The 20794-nt window shown below is 29.3% G+C and overlaps 7 protein-coding genes across 7 annotated transcripts, besides 2 other annotated features; 2 read left to right on the top strand and 5 right to left on the bottom strand.

Annotated features, from left to right (window-relative positions):
- Positions 1 to 1209: 1209 nt before the first annotated feature.
- On the bottom strand, positions 1210 to 2843 carry TVAGG3_0620550 (armadillo (ARM) repeat-containing protein family; the record flags this gene model as incomplete). The annotated part of the gene is made up of 1 exon (XM_001316305.1): positions 1241 to 2620. One exon carries the CDS (start codon positions 2618 to 2620, stop codon positions 1241 to 1243), a length of 1380 nt encoding a protein of 459 aa, XP_001316340.1.
- A 799-nt stretch (positions 2844 to 3642) lies between these two features.
- Positions 3643 to 4949, top strand: TVAGG3_0620540 (regulation of vesicle fusion; the record flags this gene model as incomplete). The annotated part of the gene is made up of 1 exon (XM_001316304.1): positions 3653 to 4819. One exon carries the CDS (start codon positions 3653 to 3655, stop codon positions 4817 to 4819), a length of 1167 nt encoding a protein of 388 aa, XP_001316339.1.
- Positions 4950 to 5175: 226 nt separating this feature from the next.
- TVAGG3_0620530 (biological adhesion protein) lies at positions 5176 to 7254 on the bottom strand (the record flags this gene model as incomplete). Its single annotated transcript, XM_001316303.2, has 1 exon — positions 5212 to 7098. The coding sequence occupies one exon, from the start codon at positions 7096 to 7098 to the stop codon at positions 5212 to 5214; it is 1887 nt and encodes a 628-aa protein (XP_001316338.2).
- Positions 7255 to 7414: 160 nt separating this feature from the next.
- On the bottom strand, positions 7415 to 8590 carry TVAGG3_0620520 (uncharacterized protein; the record flags this gene model as incomplete). Its single annotated transcript, XM_001316302.1, has 1 exon — positions 7815 to 8585. The coding sequence occupies one exon, from the start codon at positions 8583 to 8585 to the stop codon at positions 7815 to 7817; it is 771 nt and encodes a 256-aa protein (XP_001316337.1).
- A 359-nt stretch (positions 8591 to 8949) lies between these two features.
- TVAGG3_0620510 (phosphoprotein phosphatase protein) lies at positions 8950 to 10271 on the bottom strand (the record flags this gene model as incomplete). Its single annotated transcript, XM_001316301.2, has 1 exon — positions 9151 to 10230. The coding sequence occupies one exon, from the start codon at positions 10228 to 10230 to the stop codon at positions 9151 to 9153; it is 1080 nt and encodes a 359-aa protein (XP_001316336.1).
- Positions 10272 to 10709: 438 nt separating this feature from the next.
- Positions 10710 to 11550: a mobile genetic element.
- Positions 11551 to 15105: 3555 nt separating this feature from the next.
- Positions 15106 to 15153: a mobile genetic element.
- A 2309-nt stretch (positions 15154 to 17462) lies between these two features.
- Positions 17463 to 19445, top strand: TVAGG3_0620480 (uncharacterized protein; the record flags this gene model as incomplete). The annotated part of the gene is made up of 1 exon (XM_001316300.1): positions 17570 to 18730. The coding sequence occupies one exon, from the start codon at positions 17570 to 17572 to the stop codon at positions 18728 to 18730; it is 1161 nt and encodes a 386-aa protein (XP_001316335.1).
- Positions 19446 to 19514: 69 nt separating this feature from the next.
- On the bottom strand, positions 19515 to 20628 carry TVAGG3_0620470 (protein serine/threonine kinase protein; the record flags this gene model as incomplete). Its single annotated transcript, XM_001316299.2, has 1 exon — positions 19599 to 20321. The coding sequence occupies one exon, from the start codon at positions 20319 to 20321 to the stop codon at positions 19599 to 19601; it is 723 nt and encodes a 240-aa protein (XP_001316334.1).
- Positions 20629 to 20794: the final 166 nt, after the last annotated feature.

The following is a 20794-nucleotide window of genomic DNA, read 5'->3' as shown; positions in this document are numbered from 1 at the left end:
AAACAAATTATAAAGAGATATACATGGTACTTTGGTATATACTCTAAAATGGTATACGTACTTACACATTAAAACTAATCTTTGACTGAAATTCATTGAATATCACTATAAAATTTTTGAATTGTTGCCTATAAAGCAGGAATAATAAAATATCATGTTGTGTGATTTCAAATGTATTAATATTTCTTTCGAATCTTGTTTGAATTTAAATTTTCAAGTTAATTTACAGGTAATTTCAAGCATTCAAATATATCTATTGATATCTTTGTAAGTATATTAATAGCTAAGATTGTACGCAATCCAAGTTCGTTATAAAATGAATAAATAAATGAAAATACTGCAGTTGCTATCAATATTTGTGTAACAAATTTTGAATTTCCTTCTGTGACAATATCATTTGAATCAAGTCTTTTTTCCTTATCAATTTTCCAATTATAAAAATAATTCATGGCAAACATATATATAATCAGTAAGAAATATGTTACAAAGAATGTTGGAAGCCAATACCTATGTATTTTAAACGATTCGTGAATGACGGATAAATCAGATACGAAAAGTAATAAAATTACCTCTATAACGATCTTTCTCTGATTCTTGACTTCAAAATAATACGAAAGAAGAAAGAGGTAAACTCCAATAATTATCAAAGTCCACATATAACCCTTCTTTGTTCCAATAAAATCTTTTAAAATCTGTCACTTTTCTAGACTTCGCTAAAAAACCATATCTCTGAAAATGATCAACATAATCAATGTCAAATGCTTATTTAACAACGCAAAATTGCCTAATTTGATGTACACTCTCATCCAGCTCTCATGTTTATTCATAGAATGCAATGAATGATGCATTGTTTCTGGAGTAAAATCGAAAAGTAGAAGTGTTTCGACAGCTGAAACTCGAATTCATACCTTCTCAATTTTATAGAAAACAATCAATTTATGGGATAATATACACCATATTATCTCTTCATCTAAAAATGTTTAGAGGGAAATGTCTATTCCAACATGTGCCCACATGAAAATACATAGATTAAAACATGAAATCTATTTCAGTGAAAACAGGAAATGAAGAGACTACAAAATTTACACACATGAAGTTTTAATCATTATCTCATTGATGAGATGTTGAACTTATATCAAGTTAATTACTAGCTGTGTGAGATACTATTATATCATTTGCAGATATTAAAATAAAAAACAATTTATTTTTCTCTATAATAAACAAATCAAACAATATATATTTATTCCTGTTCTTCAGGAGCATGAGTTGCTAGGAAAGAATCAATAAGAAATGCAGTTCCTTCGTCAAAATCATCTTTTACATCAAGAAGCAAATCAATTCCGCCAATTTCAACAAATTTATCAAAAACAGTTGTTTTGTGTGTATAATTCTGGTGTTCTGTGATGATGTAGTCAAGTAGTTGGACAGCTTCTGTTACAGAATTTGCATCTTGGCCAAATTCTAAGATCTCTACAATAGATTCAAGAATTCCGAAATCAATTGCGTCAAAAACATCTTTAAACTGGTGAATAAGTGCGCAAACAGTTGAAAATGCAATTGTTTTTGAATTGTTTGGTCCGCTATTGACAATATCTATCAATTGTTTTAAATTTATTGAATTTTGTGGTAAACTGTTAGTTTCAAGCAAACTTTGTACAATCAAGCATGTTGGATGTATTATATATATGAAATCTGATAATTTAAAGACATTTTGGATGAAAATTATGATATTTTCATTTGGAGAAAATCCATTTGATAATAAATTGGAAATAATGATGCAGACTATTGTCAAATGCATCTGTGATGCATTATTGACTGTGTTCAAGAGGTTTTCTAGCTGTGGATCCGTGTTATTTATCTCTTCAACGAAATCAGGGAAAAAAGAGAGATATTTTGTGAATTCCCAATGATATTTCTCAAATTTTGGATTAGGTAAGTATATTTCTCGACTAATTCTGTAGATTTCTAAACAATTTTCGTATAAAACATCTGTTATTTCTGGATATTTCAAAATAGAAATCAGAAGATTGAACATTAGCTTTATTTTGTTCGAATCTGATTCATGGTTCACGCAATAATCAAAAAGGGCTGGTATATTTAGGAATTCTAAAATTTTGTTTCGATTTTCAAGAGAAGATCTGGAAATTTCGTAACATATTGCAATCATATTTCTTACTGATTCGTCTGGAGTGGGAGTAATAAACATGTGTTGTGCTAAAAACTCAATTATTCCACATTTGATAAATTCGTTGAGATATGTATCGGAATAAGTAATTAATAAGAATATTGACTTCATAACTAATGCTCCAATAGGTGTTTCTGGTGACCAAATGTATAAGAATTTTGCAGCCATATTATTTGCAGCAAATTGTCCATTATATTTAAAAGCACGCTTCTCAGCGACGTTTATTAGTATTTCTAATAATGTATATACTCCTTGTTCGTCAACTTGATCAACGTATTCCGAAAATTGATCCCAAAATTTAGCATCATCTGGAATTAAATGCTCTTTCTCGATGTTAATTTTCTTTGATATCCTTTCTGCTGCTGTGTAAGTACGTTTTACTGGTACTTTATTGATATCAAGATCATCCGGTTCAAGTTTATAACCATGGATCATAAAATTATGCAATTTCATTGTTGTTTTCTTCAACAACTTAGTCTTTAGATAGTATATCAATAATCGTTTGTTGATTTAAACGTAAAATTTGAATTGAAATTGAAAATTAAGCAGTGTATCATGATTTTTACCTGGGAAATCTATGTTTCTCTATAATTCAAGTATGATTATCAGATTATTTTGATGTCGAATAATCAAACGAGTAGTAGTATATGCGGACGGGTTTAGTGACTTTTTTTGTTACATCTATATATAGACGATGCATTAAAATATATTTATTTATAAATCATTAAAAAAATTAACATTAATTTTAAAATAATTTATTTTTTATCTTTTATAAAATAATCTATATATAGATGATGTCAGATATTCCACGATTAATTAAACATCATTTAAATCCTGAATGGGTTAAACTTCAATTTAAAAATGAAGATTGTGAATTATTAAATGAATATGAAAGCCAAAATAAGCTAATGAGGTATAAATATAATGATAAAGAATATTTAATTTCATGGAATCAATGGAGTCATAATCAAAGACCTCATAAACGAGAAGAAGAAATTGAAAATAATGAAATGGAAATCATTGATGACATTAAAGAGGATGGAATTCCTAAATTTTGTAGAAAAACCTTTAGAACTAAGTTAGGAGCATATAAACGTAGAGTATTAAATCCTGAATATCTTAAACATCAATTTAAAAAGGAAGACTGCGAATTATTAAACGCTAATGAATATGAAAACGCTAAATCAAAACTGAGATATAAATATATTGGTAATGATGAAAGGTGTAAAGATAAAGATAAAGTTTATTCAGTTTCATATAATAACTGGCACACGTTAGGGATAAGAAAACATTTAGGAGATTATGGTAATTATTATATGAGTTGAGAGTGCCAGAAATTGAAATTAATTAAATAGTTCAGCTATTTCGCTTTCATGTCATTTATACATGATTTAATTTCGATTACAAAATTTTTTCAATATAAAATATAACGATAGAATGAAAAAAAAATTCAAGAAAAAAAAAGGGATGTCGAAAACTCCTAGGACTTCCTTTTTCGAAAGATTCAGAACAAGGTCAGGTCATGGTAACCAGTTACCTCAGTATCCAGCATCCGCACCTACAAATTCTCCTGTATACACTCCAGTTGATCCTAACGAAAAAAGAGAGATGATGATCGAAAATCTACTTAGTCAAAACGTAATTGATGTTGAAAAGATCAGAAACATGGCCTGGGCAGGTATTCCTGACAGATTCAGAGCTGAAATCTGGCGTCTCTTCTTAGATTATCAACCTGTCAACAAAAATCTTTCAGAAACAACATTAACCCATAAAAGAAACGATTACTTTGATTGTCTCGAAAGAGTATACAGCGAATCTCAAAGACATCTTTGGACTAACGCTCAAAAATCGACAATTTCGCAAATAGATCGTGATCTTCCTAGAACAAAGATTATTCTTCTTCGAAACAAAAAGGTTCAAGATTTATTTGAGAGAGTACTATTCGTTTGGTCTGTTCGTCATCCAGCGAGTGGTTACGTCCAAGGAATGAATGATTTACTTCAACCGTTCTTCTTCGCATTCTTAATTCCACACCACCAGATCAAGGACCCATCGCAGCTCGAGAAATTAGAGAATATTGACGACATTTCAGAAGAAGCATTAAAAGAGATCGAAGCCGACTGTTTCTGGTGTTTTTCAAAGCTTCTCGATGGTTTACAAGACCTTTACACTAAGGATCAGCCAGGGCTTTACAAGATTTTGGATAACATTCAACTTGTCATTGATAAAGTCAATCCAGAGCTTGCACAGCATATCGCCGCTGAAGAAATACAGTACCAGGAATTCGCATTCCGTTGGGTCAACTGTCTACTTGTAAGAGAATTCTCTGTTTCGATTATTTTCAGAATTTGGGACAATTATCTCTCTCACCACAACAGAATTGCAACTTCCCATGTATATATGTGCGCTGCTTTGATGGATGCAATGGCTTATAAGCTCATGCCGTTAAATCACGCAGAATTTATCATTTTGATGCAGGCAATTGACCCGAATGGCTGGCATCCGCAAGAAATTGAGGATATGCTGGCTCAAGCATACGTATTCGAGAAGAGTATGGCTTCTGCTAACTCTTCTTCTGCATCTGCAGGAAATTTGCGCTCTTTATCGCAAAGTAATCTTGTTGTTGAAAAGTAAGGTAATATAATAAATGTTTTTTAAAATGTTTACTTATCCATTTGTTTCATTTCTTTATTTTATAGAATTAATTTTGAAAATGAAGGATTCTATGAAGTTAATGCTCTTTAAATAGCTAATTTATCCATAATATAATTTATGATTCTATAAGATATTTTAATTCAAAATGATATAGAATTAATATTTTCTTTAAAAATTGATGCTAAATAGCCAAATCATACTTCACTTTAAAGTTTATCAACTGTTATCTGATTTTGAACTCATCTTTTGTATTATTTCTCATATAAACTTGAGATTATCTTCAAAAACAAATAATAAATGATAAAATAAAGAAATGATATTATGACAATTTTATGGTTTAATAAATATAACAAATAAATAATAACAAAAACTTAAAATTTGAAGAAATGAGTGATGATTTGGTTTGAATCTCTCCAAGAACGCTGGGCTTGCCTGATCAATTTGTCATCACATTCAACTAGATTAAGAATTATAGATATTAATGACTCTCTTGTGCTTCCATCCTGAATGAAGAACTGTAATAAGACTTTTCTCATGTATCCAGGGAAGATTGAGCTATCCTGACTCTTTCCTCCCTTTATAGTTCTATCTTTCTCTAAGGCTGACAACTTTTGGACCAGTTTTGCCTTTTCATCTTCCAAATTTGCGACTTTTCTGTCGGCCATTCTCTTTAATCCTTCCATTTTATCTCTCTGCTTAGTCAGATTCTGTACTTTAACCAATTCCGCGTCCAAAGCTATTCTTTTCTCTTCAAAATTCTTCTCAATTTCATCTAATTTCGTTTGGAGTTTAGAAATCGACTCTTGGCTTTCAGATTTGACTCTCTCATTCTCAGCCTTCATTCTCTCGTATGCATGTTGTAGTTCTGCGCTCTCATTAAACCTGGATTGAGCTCTTTCTTCGAGATTTTGGATTCTTTTGTTTTTTTCAGATACAGTGTTCTCTAATTTCTGAACGGACAATCTGTAGTTGGTTATTTCCTTTTGCATTGAATTGTTTTGTGAAGTGAGATCATCTTTTATTGTTGTAAGTGAATCTATCTCGTTTAGAGAGTTATTGATACGCTTGAGGTACTCTGTGATCTCCCCTTGTGCTTTGTGAAGCTGATTTGTAAGGTCAACGCCCTTATTTTCGGAATGATTTAAATCTTGCTTCAATTCTGAGATTAAACTGTTTAGTCTGGTTGTCTCTGACTTTGTATTGGTCAATTCGTCATTTAATGAATCGATTTTCTGTGACTTTGTCGTATTTTCGGATTTAAGATTTAAAATTTCTTGAGAAAGCTTCTGTATTTCATCATTTAGTGATGCTTGTGATAATCCTGATTCCTTGACTTTATTGTCGATGTCCTTTTGTGCTTTGGAAAGCTTGTCGTTGAGTTTTGAAATTTCATCTTCAAATTGTTTTTTGGAAGTATCGAATTTCGACTGTAGAGAAGCATTTTCACGTTGTAAAGCTACATATTTATCATTTGTTTCGTCATGGGATCCTTTTAATTGAGAAATTTGCTCTTTATATTGTTCAATTTTTGAAATATCATCTTGTAAGTCTTGAATTTTCTTCTCAAGTACTTTTGTTTGTTGTGTTAAATCGTTATTTGTCTTCTTAAGTAACTTGTTCTCTTCGTTTAACAGATCATATTTCGTTGTATCAGTTTTATTGAGTTCGCTGAGCCTGAGTTGCTCACGTAGTGAATTATTTTCTTTTATCAAGTCGGATAATTCGGATGAAATGTCTGTAACAGAGTCATATTTCTTATTTTCCAAATCAACAATTTTATCTTTAAGAGTTTTTTGATCATTTTCCAGATCAGATATAGCCTTTTTGTATTTCTCGATAAGTTCTTTATTTGCTTTGTCTGAGTTTTCATATGTTTTGACTTTTTCCATTAAATCTCTACGTTCCTGATTGAGTTGGGCTACAATTTCTGACTGATCTTGAACTTCTTGCTGTTCTTGTTCCTGATTCTTACCGAATAATTCTTTTGTAATATCAGAAATAATGGAATTATTTGCTTTTGCAAGTTTCGCTTCTAAATCTGTGGATAATTGTGTTAACTCTTGGATTTTATGGTCTCTTGAATCGATTGCTTGATCTCGTGCTTTAATTGCGTCAGTTAACTTCTCAATATCGGAATTTGCAGTGGCAAGTTTATCTTTTAGAGACTTATTTTTATCAACAACTGCATTGTATTTTGCTTTAAGATCTGCTACACTCATTTTTCCAGATTGTTTCCCAGGCTTCTCATTCTCAGTCATTGGAGTGATTCTAGGAAAGGAAAAAATGATTTAGTCAAAAGAGTAATCATAAACATCCTTCAGTGGGATATCTATTTTTTCAGTGGAATCATGGGATAAATCAAGAGAAATAAATTTGAAATAATATAAAAACAAAATTACATTGTTTAATACTTCAAAATGCTTTCCCTTATTGATTCCAAGTAATCGTTAGATAGAATTTGTTCTGAAAAGATATTTCAACTACATTCAAAACAATGTAACATCTATTGAATAAAAAAGCATGTAAATATAATAAGTTCAAAATGAATATTTTAACTGTTAACAAATTCATGGTATAAAACTAAATTGATTCCATCAATTAGAAATCAATCATAAAAAAGATACAAAAATGTATCATAGTAGAGTTAAAACGAGTGTTGGTTGTAGGTCTGGCTTGAGTTATTACAACGAAATTAATCAATGGAAAATTGACGAAAAGAATTACGGAAATGTCGGATATATTCGATACTAACAAGGAAATATTGGTTAAGATTGGTAAATACAACTGAAAAGATAGAAAATCAATAAGAAATTTTTCTTCTCAGAAGTTCGTCAAAATTGATATGTAAATCAGCTTCGAATGATGTGTTATTGGTAATTTAATGTGTTGGCGCTTTGATTTTTTGGTTAGCTGACCCGAATCAAAAAATGTTCAGAGAAATATAAAATTAATGCCTTCATAAGGATTGCATGTATTATATGTATATATCTTTGATAGATTCAGGGCGAGTCGCATTCAGCATCAGTTCTGTAATGCTGGGGATTTTGTTTGTACTCTTAGGACGCCTGAATTTCATTGAATCTTTACGTATTAATGTGGGAGATGTAATTTTCTGACTTAACGACTTTTTGTTGCCGTTTTCATTTGTAGATTTTTCTTGAAGCTGTTGGATATCTTTGATAGCGGCCCTTAGTTCAGCAAACTCCTTCTGAGCTTGTTCCTTCAGGTTATCTATCTCGGTTTCGATCTGTTTAATTTCTTCTTCTAATTCGCTGTGTTTTTGATTAACTTGCTGATTAACCATAGCAGTAACTTGTGATGAAAATCTTTGAAGTGATGAATCAACGAACTTCTGATTCACCTTTCCGATCAAACGTCTCGTTGATGATTTTGTTTTAAGATCATTTCGTATATTCATTATGAGTTGATTTATTGAACAGTTAAAATCAAATTCCTCGTCAGATATAATTGCTAAATCTGAGTTTTGCCTTGCACTTTCGAGATTTACCATTTCTAAAGATGCAATAGAAGAACAAGAAGAATTGGATGAAGTGTTAGCAATACTTGAACGTGTTGCACTTGCTTTTCCAAGTAAAGTGTCAACATCAATATCTAACTCATCTAATCTGTTGTTGCATTCTGTTTCAAATTTAGTAAGAGCGTCGTGAATCTTCAACAGGTGCTCTGGGAAAACATCATTTTCAGCAGGTTCTTCATCTATTGGTTGGATAGATGTTGAATCCATTTCTGGGAAAATAAAAAATGAACGTTTTATGGGTTTTCGCATTAAAATCATGCATTAAGAGTTTATCGAGTTTGAAATCTCATAGACCTTGATAAGATTATTGAATTAATTTGCAAAAATATAGATAACGAATAATATTATAATTTGATTTAACTTTTAAAGCAATAATTCAATAGAACACCTATAGATTATTGGTAAAATGCTTGTATTTTACTTATCTAAAATTCCAAAATTATTTTGTTTTCCTCATTTTAATGAAAATTTTAGCAAATATTGATATTATTTTTTGATTTTTGAAAAAAATTTGGAAAAGTCAAACTATATGCATTAGATTTCTCTTGTGGTAAATATGATATATTTCGTGAAAAGATTGTTGACTTTAAGATTATTGATTCCGGTCGATATCCGAACCGATTTTTTTTCGAATGGTTCATATCAAATCAATCTAAAAAAGGATTATGTCAATTCAGAAACGTTTTTCATGAATAGTTTAGTTCATGAGAAATAAAAAATAACAAATTAAATAAAAACAGGGATGCTTAAAGCATGGAGTTAAAGAAAAGTCTTATACAAGCAGATTGCTAGATGAAGATAATATAGAGCAAGGTCTACGAGCTGAACTTTGTAAGGCATTGATAATATTCGATGCATCATCACAAGATCTTCTACGGGAAAGTTTAACAGCGCGATCAATAGATGACACCGATGATCGCATATCAAATGATTCTCTAATATTGATGATTTGCATTTTATAGAACGCCTCTTCTCTTCTTAGAGACATTAGAGGTGGGAAATTGTATAAGTTCAATCCATTCTGTGTAATTATGATAATTCCGCTCTTATTATGTAGATCAGCCGAGTAATTTGATGAACTGAACACCGTAAATAGAACTTTGTTGTAAAAGTTTTCTACACCATTTGCGATGCATTGGTGAGCTCTAATAATGCGAGCCAAGTTGTTTCGGCGTAAAAACAGTTCGACCTGATCCATACCGAACAAATGGCCTAACCCACGTGGGGATGGATAGTAGCGAAGGTGGTCGCATGTTGGGTCGCTCCACATTAAGTCTGTCATTAATGTAATATAATCATTATTTGTGTAGGCACTGAGTGGTTTTTTGATTTGTTCAAGCATGTCAATATCTTTCAACAATGGGGACAAACCACCGTGAATGCAGAATGTATCGTTGTTAACGATAGCTGCTAAACTCATATAAGTAAAAGATTTGTTGAATTCATCATAAAGTTCTTGGGAGTATTGTGCAAGTGTGGATTCTTTGAAGCCGTAGTATGTGTTTGTATCCTCATATTCATGGTTACCGCGGAGTAAAAAGATTTTAGAAGGATATTTGACTTTAAGTGCATAGAGAAGAGTTAAAACTTCTATTGAAAAATCACCACGATCGACATAATCACCAAGGAACAAATAATTTTGATTTAATGGAGTGTTTGTGTACGCAAAGATTCTTAACAAATCGCGAATATTTCCGTGAAGATCGCCAACTATGATAAATTCACCGGAAAGGCGAAGAACAGTTGCATCTTTTGCACAACATAACATCATTTGATGTGTTAATTCCATGAGATAATGCTGATCAAACCGAGGAAGAGGGTACTCAGCGGTTCCAATTAACGAAAAATCCATATTTTTATTCGCCCATAGGGGTGAGTATGCATGAATTACAGAACACATAATTCTATATTTATTTGAGAGTGTATTCAATAACATTGAGCCTTTTTCAAAGCAACGTCTATTATTACAATGTTCTCACTATCCTTATTTAGACACCAAATACATTTATGTTAGGAGCAAAATTGAATGCTTGGCCTTATCCCTCAGAAAGAGAAGATTTTTCTTCTGAGACTGATTTACAATTTCTCTCAAAAATGTATGCCTACGAATTTGCAATGATTGCAATAATGCATATTTCTAAAATATGAACATATTTCAATCAGGCAAATAAAAAATGCGAGTCATCGTTTTTATATCTAGATTGTATTAACTCATATGTAATTGAATAATGGAATTATCGCTAAAGTTAAAAAAGTTGGAGATTTTAAATGCGTCACTCAAATTCATTTAATTTTGGGATAAAATGAATTACCATGATGTATACAATGCATGTTATAGACCGAAAATAGATTTTTTCGGTTTTCTCTTCAAATAATTGAAAGAATGATACTATTATAGGTTTATTATATTATATAGCATATAATCATGCTATAGCCGAAAATTATAAGTTTTGAGAAGATTGAATATAACACAAATAAATTTGAATGTAAGTTAAATTGCTTGTTGTTTTTAATAGCTATTTAATGAGAAATCTAATATTGCACAATTCAAATTGAATGATTGAAAGAACAGAAAAAGTCATTCTTTTCAATTTCGAATATGTTTCATTGTATTTAGAATTATATGGTAAATAAGATATTTAAACGTGATTTTTGAAGGAAAATTCACAAAATTGAAAAAATTCAAATAATTTTTATTCAAAAATAAACTAGTTATTTGAGTTTAATACTAATTATCTATTCAAACTACAAAGTTTGTAATTTAAAATATTTTGTGAGATCAGATTGAATTAATTCAAGGTTCTTTTCAATTAATATTAATGACCATATTACGCATTTTCGAACATTCTAAACCAAATATATAAAAATGGGAGACGAATGTTAAATTTTCTATACATAAAGAAGTTGTTTACCGAGTTTTAGCTCTTATCTCTAACAAAAAATTAATTTTTAAAAAAAAGACCGAATACGTTTCACAGCGAGAAAAAAATAAAAGGCAAGATAGAATTTTCTAGACATAAAGAAGTTGTTTACCGAGTTTTAGCTCTTATCTCTAACAAAAAATTAATTTTTAAAAAAAAGACCGAATACGTTTCACAGCGAGAAAAAAATAAAAGGCAAGATAGAATTTTCTAGACATAAAGAAGTTGTTTACCGAGTTTTAGCTCTTATCTCTAACAAAAAATTAATTTTTAAAAAAAAAGACCGAATACGTTTCACAGCGAGAAAAAAATAAAAGGCAAGATAGAATTTTCTAGACATAAAGAAGTTGTTTACCGAGTTTTAGCTCTTATCTCTAACAAAAAATTAATTTTTAAAAAAAAGACCGAATACGTTTCACAGCGAGAAAAAAATAAAAGGCAAGATAGAATTTTCTAGACATAAAGAAGTTGTTTACCGAGTTTTAGCTCTTATCTCTAACAAAAAATTAATTTTTAAAAAAAAGACCGAATACGTTTCACAGCGAGAAAAAAATAAAAGGCAAGATAGAATTTTCTAGACATAAAGAAGTTGTTTACGAGTTTTAGCTCTTATCTCTAACAAAAATTAATTTTTAAAAAAAAGACCGAATACGTTTCACAGCGAGAAAAAAATAAAAGGCAAGATAGAATTTTCTAGACATAAAGAAGTTGTTTACCGAGTTTTAGCTCTTATCTCTAACAAAAAATTAATTTTTAAAAAAAAGACCGAATACGTTCACAGCGAGAAAAAAATAAAAGGCAAGATAGAATTTTCTAGACATAAAGAAGTTGTTTACCGAGTTTTAGCTCTTATCTCTAACAAAAAATTAATTTTAAAAAAAAAGACCGAATACGCTTCACAGCGAGAAAAAAATAAAAGGCAAGATAGAATTTTCTAGACATAAAGAAGTTGTTTACCGAGTTTTAGCTCTTATCTCTAACAAAAAATTAATTTTAAAAAAAAGACCGAATACGTTTCACAGCGAGAAAAAAAATAAAAGGCAAGATAGAATTTTCTAGACATAAAGAAGTTGTTTACCGAGTTTTAGCTCTTATCTCTAACAAAAAATTAATTTTTAAAAAAAAGACCGAATACGTTTCACAGCGAGAAAAAAATAAAAGGCAAGATAGAATTTTCTAGACATAAAGAAGTTGTTTACCGAGTTTTAGCTCTTATCTCTAACAAAAAATTAATTTTTAAAAAAAAGACCGAATACGTTTCACAGCGAGAAAAAAATAAAAAGGCAAGATAGAATTTTCTAGACATAAAGAAGTTGTTTACGAGTTTTAGCTCTTATCTCTAACAAAAAATTAATTTTTAAAAAAAAGACCGAATACGTTTCACAGCGAGAAAAAAATAAAAGGCAAGATAGAATTTTTAGACATAAAGAAGTTGTTTACCGAGTTTTAGCTCTTATCTCTAACAAAAATTAATTTTTAAAAAAAAGACCGAATACGTTTCACAGCGAGAAAAAAATAAAAGGCAAGATAGAATTTTCTAGACATAAAGAAGTTGTTTACCGAGTTTTAGCTCTTATCTCTAACAAAAAATTAATTTTTAAAAAAAAGACCGAATACGTTTCACAGCGAGAAAAAAATAAAAGGCAAGATAGAATTTTCTAGACATAAAGAAGTTGTTTACCGAGTTTTAGCTCTTATCTCTAACAAAAAATTAATTTTTAAAAAAATGACATAATGCGTAATATGGTCATTAATATTAATTGAAAAGAACCTTGAATTAATTCAATCTGATCTCACAAAATATTTTAAATTACAAACTTTGTAGTTTGAATAGATAATTAGTATTAAACTCAAATAACTAGTTTATTTTTGAATAAAAATTATTTGAATTCCTTCAATTTTGTGAATTTTCCTTCAAAAATCACGTTTAAATATCTTATTTACCATATAATTATAAATGCAATGAAACATATTCGGAATTGAAAAGACTGACTTTTTCTGTTCTTTCAATCATTCAATTTGAATTTTGCAATATTGGATTTCTCATTAAATACTTATTAAAAACAACAAGCAATTTAACTTACATTCAAATTTATTTGTGTTATATTCAATCTTCTCAAAATTTATAATTTTCGGCTATAACATGATTATATGCTATATAATATAATAAACCTATAATAGTATCATTCTTTCAATTATTTGAAGAGAAAACTGAAAAAATCTATTTTCGGTCTATAACAGATGTATCCAATGCATGACAAAATTTGACCTTAAAAGTGATCAGATTTATTTAATTGTAAAAAATTATATTACAATAGAAATTGTAATCGATCCTTGAGAAAAACTTTTCAAATATGCGTATAGTTAAAATTTCAATGTCTGAATTTTTGTAAGCTACACAATCTAAAAACTCATTTGAAATTTTTATCTTTATTATAAAAATATATTTCAATCAAGATATACATTTATATCATTAGTTGCTAAGTAATTAATTTCAATTAAATTATTGACAGAGGTAGGGCAACGATAGGTCAAAAAGCTTCTCTGATAGATTTCCTTGCCTTTTGGATATGCTATAATATATAGCCTAGCATGATAGGATATGATGTCAAAAGTTAGAACATAACTTAGGATCTTGAGAAAAATGAAAAACAAAAATTACATAAAAAAAGAAAAATTTTATCTAATTTGTTTTTTTGGACCGAATAAGTAATTTTATTGAATTTCAATACGACACATAGATTTTATTATTAGTAATAAATATAATGGTTTACTATTAACAAGGAACCTAAACTAATGAAAATTTGATTTCAAATATTGTATATGATTATCATAGATTACCAAAATATATTGCTATTTATGAGGATATAATATTAATTATTAGTAAATCGTATATTAATTTAATAAATATACCATGAATATTGAATGAATTTCTTGATTCATAGGGGTAAAACGCGCTTTTATATGATTTAGACAGAGAATTTATGAGATGTAAATAACACAATAAAGGTTTATATTGAATATTTTCTAAAAATAAATCGAAATTATAAAAAACAATACATTTATTCATTGAAACTACTTGGACAAATATGAAACAAGCATTCAGGCAATACTTTTGAGACTTCAACGCATCTGATAATTTTTATATAACTTCACCTCTTATGCTTAGAGTGGAGGTATTGAGATCGTATAAGTATAGATGAGCTCACATTCAGATATGATGTGTGAACTTCTGTTTTCACTGCAATTTTGAATCAGAATAAACTCAAAACAAGAATAAAATGATATACTCACTCTCTAAATGTGTTCGAGATTTAAAGTTGTATGAATAAAACGATTCATCTTTCGAAGCCTCCCATTTAATGAGAGACTTCGAAAGATGAATGTATTCATGTAGATGAAATACTATATATGACCATGTGTGATACTAAAGATATCAAAATGTTCATTTTTAAGTGCAATAGAAGGGTTATCTCTCGTAAAATCTCAATTTAAGGAAGATTTAGAAAACTCCTTTCCTAAGTAGATAGTGTGTGGTTTCTGTCTTTTGGTTGATCAGGAACTATGAAATTAAGTCGGACAGAAAGAAGTTCTTCCCAAAACAGACTCCAAATGAGTTGTTCGAAAAGAACTTCCTTCTGTATATGGATAATTGTAGTTACCGCACTGAAGTATGTGATTGTGATGATGGAGTTCTCGATAAATCTAAAATCGGATTAAGATTAATTGAAAACTCAAGTAATTCTTTGAAATCTTGTGTTGTCTGGCACTATAATAACCAAAGAATGAGAATATTATGTTGAATGATGAGTACGTGTGCTCGGCATTCGCCGAGCGAATTGAGTTTAACGTACTATGAAAAGTGACAAATTTGGGCTTTTTTTCCTAGGGTTATGATCTCTTCCTTTCTGCTCAATACGACAGAAATGAAAGAATGAATTTGTACTCCCTAATTGATTACTACAATCTGTATCTATCTTTAACATAGAATTAGCTGCATTGTGATTTATACTCCAGAATTATTCAATTTAAGATCAACCTCGTAAATTTTAATCATATTGCACCAATACCCCTACGTTGAGATAAGAACATGATTATACATACCAAAGCCCCATATTAAAAATCAAAATTTAGCACCTCCATTATGCAACCACATTATTCGTCGCAAATAAGTATATTTACGCATATTATGATGCATATTCACACAACTCGTATACATGAAAAGTTATTAAAATCAGACAAAATTATTGCAATAAGGAAAAAAAAACAACTTTATTATATATGTTAGTAATGAATTACAAATATTTCTACAAAGAATGCTCAATACTTCATATAATCTTCGAATATTTCTTATTACAAGTTAATACATTTTGACTCGAACATGATAAACAAAAGCCGACACGCTGATTACTACATTTATGAAAATATAGTACGTTTCCATTCATCTGTTTACTTGTTTTTGTTGGAATAAAATCATTTTTTTTTTTTTTCATGAAATAAGAATTTTGCTGCGAAAGCAATATCTCTAACAATAATTAATACATTACGTCAACTCTGGAATGAGTATTTATCAAATATGATATCAAAATCAAAAATTAGTTGTTTTTTATGAGTAAAAACGATATAAATTGATTATTTGACTAATTATCAAATACTTTGATTTTCCAAATTTTTTTCGAAATTAATTTTTTCATGTGAAAATTCAAATTGTTTCATTTCATTTTTGAAATTTTGAATTTTTTTTGGAATTTTGAGTTGATCAATTCAGCAGAATTGATAATGCTATTGCTTTAGGGCATACCACAAGGTGATGAATAAAAGGTGAACATTAACAAATTATTTTAAATCACAAATATCATCCTCATCAACTTTAATTCTAAAAAGAACTGTACTGAATTATGAAAATGCATGATTTACATTATTAAAATCTTTGAATGAAAATAGTACAAGATAAGTTTTTATTCATTTTTAATTAGATTTAAACGAAAAACTACTCCATATTAAAATTTAAGTCGAGAAATCGTATTTTGTTCTTATTTGTTAGCATTTTGTAGACATTCTAATCTTGAATTAATTTGTTACATGATATTATTAACAAATTTAACTGAAAAAATATGTTAATATGGAATAAACCATGATTATATAAGCTATCAATGCTATATATACATATGTAAAAGATTCATATTAACTCAATTAACAAAAATGATAGATTTTCATAAAGGTTCAATCTAGGTTCGTTAGAAAATTTTGATTTTTATATAGAAGACATAGTTTCATATACATAATTAAATTTTCAAACAAATTTGATCATACCATTTATTAAGCAGGATAGTATATTAATTACTATCAGTATAAAAATATAAAAATGATTATATTTAATTATTGCATAATTTAGTCAAAGAGTTATAAGCCTCAAGTGATCGTTATCACCTTCAATGCACGTATACTTTATTGATTCATAGATATTTAATCTATGTTTGACATGTTGTTGTCGTCATTCGTTTTGTTCCCATTCTTCCTAAGTTAGAATTAGAGAATACACCATCCACATCATCTAATTTGGTCCTCAGCGATAGATTGGTTTATTTTGGAGGAGTCCCATCAGACAGTTTTCGAGCACCAAATATCAAATTTTAATGTATACAAATCTTTAGTGATTTATCTCTTTTATGATGAGTAAAAGGTTTCTGCTCATCAACATTTGATTTCCGACATATATGATTTCTAATTGCAATTATTTACTTTCTTTTTATAATCTAACTCTGTGACTCATACCATAAATTAATTATTGGAAAGTGTCAATATGTTTGGCACAACGCATGGCGGAAGATACCAAACCATGCAGGGAATATGATACGTTTAAGATCTCCGAACTTTTTTTCCAAAAATTTTCTATCGTTGCCCTACCTCTTTATTGACATAAGCGTTCAATTTCGAATAATAATACATAAGCAGAGTTGAACCAGAATTTTAAAATTTGATTCCATAAAATTTGAATACATTCTTGAACCCATGTGGAAGGATTTCTCGATCAAAACCTTATGTTTTGCTATTGAAGTTACGAAAATTCAATATCTAGATAGTCCTCTTAACTCTCACCCAACATTGGGTCTTAATTTGCTCTTTCCACCATCAATCAAAATTTTGAATTGTAGAATAGTGTTCGTATTCCCTGTAAATCCAAAATTTCTTGATTAATAATGTAATGTTACACATAAATAAAGGGATTTTCTTTTCCAAATCACCAACTGAAGAAAATACGTTATTTCAATGTCTGAAGAAAATCAACCAATATTTGCTGACACCGCTCCAGATCTCAAGGATGCACCTGTTGTTGAGTTCGATGAGCGTCAATATGACATGCTCAAAGATAATTTAGTCCATCAAATCGATGAATTTAACCCAAGAATTGAACAATTAAAGCAAACATATGAATATTTAGCAAACTCAGCCGAAAAAGGTGTTAAATCTATCGGGATTGACATTATTGATGAAATCCAACGAATTAGACCAAGAATGGAATCAATTCACAATACTTCTATAGCAGTTTCAAAGAGAATTCAAGCACTCGGACTCAACCAACAGACAATCTCTACATTGGCAATTCCAAAACAGATGAGACCAGTTCATGAAGAATTCTTTAGTTTCAAAGATGAATTTGATGCAGCTTTAAAGAACGTTGCCCAGCTATCAAGATCAGTTACAACGCAATATGATAATATTTCCGATACTTTGAACGGAATTAAGCATATTCCAGAAAATATTACCAAAATAATCGATGAAATTGAAACTTACAGAGCAAATTGCTATAATCAAGCAATGGAAGCTAATAATCTTAAGTCTGAACTAGAAAATACAATCATTCAAACGTTTCAACAAACTTTAGCTCAATTTGATCAAAAAACTCAAGAAGCAGAAAAAATTATTGATGAATATGAAGCAAAAACTAAAAATGGCGTGACAAAATTTGAAGAAAGCACTAAAAACATTGAAGAAAAGAAAGAAGATTTGAAAAATTCATATGCCAATCTCAGTTCTGAGATTATGAAGTCGATTAACGAGAAGATCGACAATATATCTAGCAATATTCGCGACTACAAAACAAAATCTGATAATGATTATCAAATGATGCATAAAAAAATGTCAGTTGACCTTGATGAAATACATATTCTTCAATCACAAGACTCATTAAATACTGTTGATGAATATATCAGCCAAGAAAAAGAAATTGCAGAAGTAGAAATCTTAACTGAACGATTAAATCGTTTACAAAAGCAAATTGAAGAGATTAAATGCGGAAATGGTGATCAGACTTCAGAAAACGAGCCAGAGTACAAAGATTACAAAGGAATTTGGCAAGAGAAAAATGTTATATTTAGATGTCATTCCAATGGAGAGTTCGAAGTTATAGAAAGTTCCACTGAAGAATAAATATGTTTGTTTGAATATTAATTGTTTATGAATTTACAATATTTTGAGTTTTGTAATTAATAATAGCGTAATATCTTTCTTTTTTATTCAATTTAGAGTGACAATGTTGTAAATATCTCATCGTCAGACTATTACACCAATAGTTAGGATATCAAAGAATGCCAAATTAGATTTGAGTTTGATGATCCTTTAAATTGAATTAAATGGGCTCTCTCTATTGACCACTACATTATTGAATGTGTCACAACCAAATGGTTCATATATCCACAATCATTTCCTCAATTAGATGACACCCTTTGGTTTATTCAATTTCACGCATCAATTTCTTGAAAATGAATTAGTTTCACGGGAAAGATTCCATTTCTTTACTTGCATCGACCTGTTTCTATTTGACAGTATATATAGATTCTTATGCACAAATAACTACTAATGGCAATGAAACAATTTCAAAGAATATTCAAAATCATATTTTGTTTATTGAATCAAAAAAAAAAAAAAAAACTAAACAGATGCTGAAACAAATAAATGAGAAAATAGACAGCTGATAAAGGAGCAAGAACAAAAGCATAACAATCATATTCTTTGTGTTTGTCAATGTCTTTTTCTCAAGTTGCTCTAGTGTATGTGCCGGCAATTTTCGTAAAAGCAATGAATGATTTCTTAATTGAAGATTTTTTCTATTTATTAAGCTGGGGACATTCATGAGCATTTAAACAAAGGGAAAAAGCAATAAGTTACAATAGTTCATCTGACTTATTGAAAATTAAAGTTGGTCTTCAGGATTCTTTCCGGATATAAAATTTCTTGAATAAATTTAATAACACTCATAAAAATCTAATAAATTTACATACATAACATGGTAAATAGTTTATTTGTAATTCATACAACTTTCTACAACTCTTTTTCTAACAACTAGATTATATTTCTTCAGCCGTTTTCCAATACCATTGTTATTGTTAAAGAATGACGACATGTTATTCTTAATATACAATGGTGGAAGAAATTGGCCCTGATATTCTTTTCTTTGGAAATCTAACTTACTGATGAAACATTTGTTCTTTTGTCTGTTCGCAATCAGATCTAAAAGATAAGAACTTGTTGCACGGGCATTTGGATCAATTACTAACGAATTTGTTAGTAAATCTCCAATGATTGCATGCTGATCTATCTCAATTTCAAGTTTATTATGCTTTATTGCATGAATGAATTGCATTTCATTGGAAATATTTTTCCAAGGGTATCTTCTTGATACCAAAATATTTAATGTGACACCAAAAGCCCACATATCTGCTTTTCGTCCATCGTATTCGGTTTCTTGAATGACTTCAGGGGCCATAAATGCAGGTGATCCGCAAAATGTACATAAATTGGATGAATTCTCTCTGGATAGACCGAAATCTGCAATTTTTGGATTGAAATTTTGATCAAATAAGATATTTTCAGGTTTTAAATCTCTATGAGAAATACCGCGCGAATGGAGATAATACAATGCCTGTAGAATATGGAACGCAAATCTTAATTGCTCTTCAAATGTAAAATGAACGTCAGCTTCGAGCATTGATTGAAGATCTCCATTTAACATATATTCCATTACAATATTAATAACATCATCTTCATAGATAATTTCATAAACTTTGACAATATTGGGGTGATCTAACCGTGATGCGATTCGTAGTTCGTTTTCAAGTTAAAATAGAAAGTGTTGTTTTGTTATTTCATGTCTGTTTACTCTTTTTATTGCTACTCTTTCTGTGGTCGAAGGATTTTCTGCTAAAAACATTGTTGCGAATCCGCCCTTTCCAATGACATTTAATACCTTATACTTGCCTATATATTTTGGTGTTTTGGTAATTGTTTCAGACAAGCAATTCATATGATTAATGAAAGATTAATTTTACGCTATATTTTTCTGAAGTTAATTCAATTTTGTGATGTTATTTTTTATATTTTACTGTAATTATTTATCTTTTCATATATTTCGTTCTAAATTCTCTGATTTTATAATCAATTTTTGAATATTCTTTCAAAATTGAGTATTCAATATCCGATATGAATAAAAAATTG

This window comes from Trichomonas vaginalis, chromosome III (genome assembly GCF_026262505.1).
Source record: "Trichomonas vaginalis G3 chromosome III, whole genome shotgun sequence".
NCBI lineage: Eukaryota > Parabasalia > Trichomonadida > Trichomonadidae > Trichomonas > Trichomonas vaginalis.
Note: the sequence above shows the minus strand (reverse complement) of the source record. Positions and strands in the feature narration are given on the sequence as shown.